The 6382-nt window shown below is 34.1% G+C and overlaps 1 protein-coding gene across 2 annotated transcripts; it reads left to right on the top strand.

Annotated features, from left to right (window-relative positions):
* The first annotated feature begins 1735 nt into the window (after nucleotides 1-1735).
* CRLK1 (Protein kinase superfamily protein) lies at nucleotides 1736-5744 on the top strand. 2 transcript variants are annotated; one of them, XM_039040385.2, is made up of 8 exons: nucleotides 1736-2125; nucleotides 2685-3051; nucleotides 3238-3391; nucleotides 3843-3969; nucleotides 4411-4496; nucleotides 4588-4659; nucleotides 4805-5008; nucleotides 5191-5744. In XM_039040385.2, the coding sequence occupies exons 2-8, from the start codon at nucleotides 2738-2740 to the stop codon at nucleotides 5503-5505; spliced, it is 1272 nt and encodes a 423-aa protein (XP_038896313.1). In that variant the 5' UTR covers nucleotides 1736-2125; nucleotides 2685-2737; the 3' UTR covers nucleotides 5506-5744. The 2 variants fall into 2 exon arrangements, with proteins under 2 accessions (XP_038896313.1, XP_090173088.1); XM_090316962.1 differs by lacking the exon at nucleotides 1736-2125 and adding an exon at nucleotides 2464-2577.
* The last annotated feature ends 638 nt before the right edge of the window (nucleotides 5745-6382 follow it).

Genomic DNA, 6382 nt, shown 5'->3' with positions numbered 1-6382 from the left:
GCATTTAGAAGAGGTTAAGTCAAATCCATGTCAACCAAACAATATATAATAACGAAAGATAACTTTTTTCTCTCCCACTTTCAAAAATTCGTATAATTATTTTAAATTTAAATCGATCCCGACGTATGCTTTGCATCTTTCTGATAAGAATGTTGTTGATTCTCTGGTTAGGAGAAAGGGTTGTTTGATTATGTTTAAAATAAAGTGGGTCTCTTTCTATTTCCAAACCCATTAAAGATTATGTTTATGTATATGAGATTAGGTGTGTTTGGTGGACAGTTGCAAAGTTCCCTCTCATCATCTTCAAAATTTTCCAAACCCATTAACTCCCAAAATCAACAACTACTTCACTTTCCCAAACCCTCCTTTCAAATGTTACCATTACATAATTTCCACTTGGCTCTATTTTTTCTAATCTTAATAAAATTTGTGTATCTTTTGGACAATATATGCATTTTATTCTCAATGTTGATCCTTTTACCAACTCCACAAGTATTAAAATATATATGTGTGTGTGGATAAATTAAGGGTTTTCATAAAAACAATGATGGGAGGAAAAGGAGATGTTTTAATTGACAAGTTACCTTATTTACTTCACCTACTAATAACATAATCATCTTCTTATAATAAGTTCAAGATGACTTATATAAACCTAGTGATTATTTATTTTTTTATTTTTTAATATTTACCATTGAAAGTTATGAAAATACTACTAAAGTATGTGGTCTTAATCATCCATTCTACTCAAACTAAACAATAATACAAAAATATATATATAGCATTAAACAATCCTTTATATTGCATCTAAATATCCTTTTAGTTTCTGAATTTTTAAGTATGGTTTTCATTTGGTCTTTAAATTTCAAATAGTTAATTTTGAGTTTTGAGTTTAGTTTTCATTTGGTCGATAGGCTCCAAGGCTTTACATTTTTTTACTCTTGAATTTTAGTATTATCAACTTTGAGTCCTTAGTGTTAATTTTCTATTAATTTATCTGAAAACACTAAATTAAATATAATTACATTAATTTTTGTCATTATTAAAATTAATTTAAAAAAAAACATATATCATAACTATTTTAAATTAATTAAGTGAAAGTAAACAACGTGGACAAAAACAAATATTGGTTACGTAGGGATAAAAGTGTAAATTTAATAATTTAAAGACTAAATTGAAACTAAAATCATAACTGAATAGTAATGCTAATGAAATAATATTTTGAAATTTAGAGGCCAAATAAAAACTGAACTCAAAATTTGGGGGTAAATATGTATTTTTTTATTATTCAATTTCAACACATTATAGATCAATAATTGATTGGAAAAAAACATTAAAGATTATAAGGTAAAGTAAACTTAAGCTAAAGAGACTTTTTTTAGTATCACATTTCAAATAACTAGAGCATTTGTTGATTCATTTTTTTATATATAGACGATAAATAAACTGACCAAGATATTATATATAAAAAAATACTAAATGTTCAAATTTACTATGTTTCCGAAAATTCAACATAATGAGTAATTTTGACACCACAAAAATTAACCAATAGTAAGAAATAGTAGAAGACATAATGTAATAGGCAGTAAAATGAATCTAAATGTGAAAAAAAAAAAAGGAAAAAAAACATTAAATTATTTTATATATTTATAAAGTATAATGAAAAGTCAAAACCATTAAAGTTTGTGTTTGTGCAATGCTCGAGGGTATAATTGTTAATAAAAATAAATAAATATCTGAAAACTCAAAACCCAATGCCTTATTCCTTGCACGAGTTGAGTTGAGTCCTTTCTTCAGTTCATTTCCTTCGTAACAATGACAAGAAAGAATAAACAAATTTAATCCGAATCATCTTTCATCAATTCTTTCCATTTTGTAGTTGTAATCTAATCCAAATCCAACTTCCCAAGATAAAAAATAGTACAAAGACAGATCGTATTTCGACTCTGGAATTACTTGAAAACCATTTCCGTCTCTCATTTCCTCTCTCTGCCTCTGATTCCTTTCTCTGAGTTGCATTCTTCGAATCTCACTCCATTTTCCTCCATTCCCTTTTTTCCCTTCATTTCAACGCCACCCCCATCTCTCTTAATTTCCCATTTCTCTGAAAAATCAGTTCCCTTCCAAGGTATTTTCTCACTTGTAATGTCAACTCTGTTATACCCACTTTGTATTTTCTGAAATGGAAATGGGAATAACTCGTTTCTGCTTCTTTTACTGTTGATCTGGTATCTGGGCTTTGTTTGTTTTGATTTTGAATGGTCTTTTTTGCTTTCTACTCGAAGCTTGGTGGTGGAGAATGGTTGGACATGGCAGATTTGGCTCAGTATTCTCTGACCCATTTGTCTGGGCTTTTTTTTTTTTTTTTTTTTTTTTTTTTTTTTTTGCCTTTTCTTGTGCTGGTTTTTCGTAATGAAGCATTTGAGCTTCGGATGGTGATGGTTGTAGTTGAGAATTTCATAGGAATGAGATGCAGATCAAGTGTTTGATGAATTAGATACGAAGCTGTTGTGAAATCTGAGTGATGTTATGATAATTAATGTCGACAAGTTTAATGATGCTTTAGGGAAGAAATGAACAGTACTTGTTCTTCTTTCCTGAAAATGATTTGCTTTCTCTACAGTGAATTCTCTCTTTTTTAATCTATGTGTATGTTTTAGTATGAGTCACGAGTCTTCTTCTTGCAGGGCTGTAATGGATTAAGCTATTGGATTGACAATTGGGAAGCAAAAAGGAGGAGATGAAAGGGGAGTCATCTGGGCTGATAATTGGGATTTCAATAGGAGTTGTGATTGGTGTACTTTTGGCAATTTCGGCTCTCTTGTGCTTTAGGTACCAACGGAAACGTTCACAGATAGGAAACAGCAGCTCCCGGAGGGCAACGACGGTTCCTATCCGGATCAATGGTGCTGATTCTTGCACTATTCTATCAGACTCAACTTTAGCTCCAGAATCACCTGTTAAATCTGGCCACAATGGCATGTCCCATTGGCTTGATGGATTCAGAAAAAGTAATGTGGTTGCAGCTTCTGGGATACTTGAGTATTCTTACAGGTGTGTTCTTGAGAACTTTGTAGTGACAGGTTCGGTGAATGATTTTTTATGATCTCGTACTCGTTTACGATAAAGAGTAGCTTGATATTCATCCAGATGTGTGTCTGAATTTGATGTTATTGGTGGAGGTATCTTGAAAACTGCTAGTCCTTGAGGACCTTAGAGTTTTATTGTTGGATATGACAGGGATCTGCAAAAAGCTACATCCAATTTCACAACTGTAATAGGACAAGGAGCGTTCGGTCCTGTTTATAGAGCTCAAATGGCGAGTGGCGAAACGGTTGCGGTTAAGGTGCTTGCAACTGATTCCAAACAAGGGGAGAAAGAGTTCCAAACAGAGGTGATCATCATTCTAATTTTAATCAAATGTTATTCACTAAAACTATTGAGTCCAGCAGCTTAATTATTGACATACTATTGAGTCCAGGAGCTTATTTATTCTGATTCATTCATGTGATATATCTGCTTCTTATGGTGTGGTCATGAAACTACACATTTTGATATAATTTTGAACAGATTGAAATTTCTAAGTTCTTGGGCTTGGTAAGAACAGAGTAAATGGAATCATTGACATGACTCAGAAAAAGTAAACAAGGCCTTAATAAAATCCTATTTGAAACTTTCATCTCGATAGACGATTTGTCAAAAGTTAATAAAGATGCTCTGTTATAATGCCAAATTTGATACATCTTTAACTTTAAATAAACTCCCATACTTTGCTGATTGATTCCTAACAGCTTCGTGATTTTTGTTTATCCGATTCATCCACTTAACCTTCTTCTGCTTACCAGGTTATGCTACTCGGAAGGTTGCATCATAGGAACCTCGTAAATTTGGTTGGTTACTGTGCCGAAAAATCCCAACATATACTTGTATATGTATATATGAGCAAAGGAAGCTTGGCTTCTCACTTATACGGTAAGAAGTCAAACATATTGTACAAGCATTAGTTAATTTAAATGGAAAATGAGTCGAAAATAGATTATTTTAACATCTTTCTTCATTGAGGACATTATTAGGTATCCAGACACAAAGAAACACAAGATTGTAATATATTGCAATATTAAAGAGAAATTACAATGTAGCTATAGGCTTTCGAGAGGACTATCTATCTCTCTAAGTCCTAAAAGTAGACAATCCACCAAAATGATCCCGCTCTAAAATCTCCGACTCTCCCTTAAGCCACCCCTACCTAATTGCCACCATGCCCTTATGAATATCCTACTAATATTCTCAGTATATCCTCTAATAGCCTCACCTACGTCTCCTTGAAGGAACATCGTTTTTTGGTTAAAATGACAGTACCATATACTTCTCCATCTGTTTCTTGGAAAGTGACATACTCTGTTCGGTTTGCAGGCGGGAAGAATGAACCATTGAGCTGGGATCTGCGGGTCCGTGTGGCATTAGATGTTGCACGGGGACTGGAATATCTCCATGATGGTGTAAGTTATGATAACCTTGACGGACACTCAGCTTACTAGCTTTTGTAACCTTATAAATCATTCTTGTGGTATTTCTATGATATTACTGCAGGCAGTTCCACCAGTAATACATCGTGATATCAAGTCTTCAAATATTTTGTTGGATGATTCCATGAGGGCTAGGGTATGGTTTTCTTTAATTTCTGAAAACTGTCTGCAGAAAGAATTTATATGAACAATGATAATTTGTTCTTCAAGGCTACTTTGTACCACTTCTAAGCACATCTTCTTGATTAGGATGCCTTGTCTTATTATTCTTGATCAAGCAGGTTGCTGATTTTGGGCTTTCTAGAGAAGAGATGGTTGATAAACATGTATCCAATATTCGTGGAACTTTCGGATACTTAGATCCTGAATATATATCTACTAGAAAATTTACAAAGAAAAGTGACGTTTACAGCTTTGGCGTGTTGCTTTTTGAGCTTATAGCTGGCAGAAACCCACAACAAGGCCTTATGGAGTATGTTGAACTTGTAAGTTCTCTATCTTCTCAGCTCCAATACTTTTGACGAAATAAGTGTTATTTCATGATTCTGTTCTTGAATGGAAACATTTTACTAGACAAGATGCCTGTTTAATCCTCATCAATAGTCTGCCAAGTTAAGGCCAGAATTGGCATCCCAACTTATTTGTATTTTCATTATGAGATGTTTAGGCAGCAATGACTTCGGATGGGAAAGTTGGGTGGGAAGAAATTATGGACGACCATTTGGATGGAAACTTTAATGTACAAGAGCTGAACGAAGTTGCAGCTCTTGCATATAGATGTGTCAACCGTAGCCCTCGAAAACGGCCTACCATGAGAGACATCGTCCAAGTTATCTCACGGATTATCAACTTGAGGCTTGAGCAGAAGCATCATAGAAAATCTCTGTCAGCCACGACAGATGAAGTTTCCATTGATATTGACCGCTCCGAGCACTTTAGAAAGGATTCGATGGACAGTACTTCTGATACCCATGACCTTTAGACCATAGCTTCCCTTTTTGGTTTTTCTCTTGATTGTTTGTCTTGTGATTTTATTCTCTATGATTTTGTGTATTATAGTTGATTCTTCCATTTTTTTCAATGACCTTGAAATTTTGTACATTACTCAGAATATAGAGAGCTTTGTAAAGTTTCTTCAGTGTAATGACTTACAATTGTGAAAGATAACTTTCCTTGAGTAGTTTGTGAATGAAAGCATCAAAATATGGTTTCTTTTTGTTACTTTCTGTTGCAGTAGGTAGCATCTTTTATAAACAATCATCTTCTTTTAGTATTCTTGTCCACAAAAATCTACATCCATCATTAATGATCAATGTGGGCTTCGTTGTGTCGAGAGAGAAGGGAAGAGAGAGAGACAGACCAAGCGCCAATCGCGGCGATAATATGACTGAGACATTTTCGGAGCAGTTAAGAACAACATCCTCAGTGAAACTGATCGTAGGTGTTGGTAAGTAAATGAATCTTGGGTAGACACTTCCTAAATTCAATCACACCTAGATTGACTGAAACCTGGGGCCAGAGCAATTAAAACTCAGGGAAGGGATAAGTATAGTGGAAAATCTATCGTGATGGCTTATTAGCACAAAGTCTGGTTTAGCTTACACAATTCTACTAATGTGAGATCAAGTTAACAAGAAGATACTCAGATCAATGATAGAAAAGTCGATTTAGAAGTATAATGAAAGTTCTCATCTCTTACTCAAACAGGGCATTCGCCTGTTCTCTGTATGAAATCGACATCGCTACGGCAAGTGGAAGTCTCCCCACACAATGGGTCAGAGTCAAAAATTGGCCAAAAGTTTCAAATTTTGAATTGGGGGTTCATCTACTCTGAAACCAACCCCATTCCAAAATTTAAG

Source organism: Benincasa hispida, chromosome 9 (genome assembly GCF_027475165.1).
Source record: "Benincasa hispida cultivar pf3 chromosome 9, pf3_genome.v1.1, whole genome shotgun sequence".
Classification (NCBI taxonomy): domain Eukaryota; kingdom Viridiplantae; phylum Streptophyta; class Magnoliopsida; order Cucurbitales; family Cucurbitaceae; genus Benincasa; species Benincasa hispida.
Note: the sequence above shows the minus strand (reverse complement) of the source record. Positions and strands in the feature narration are given on the sequence as shown.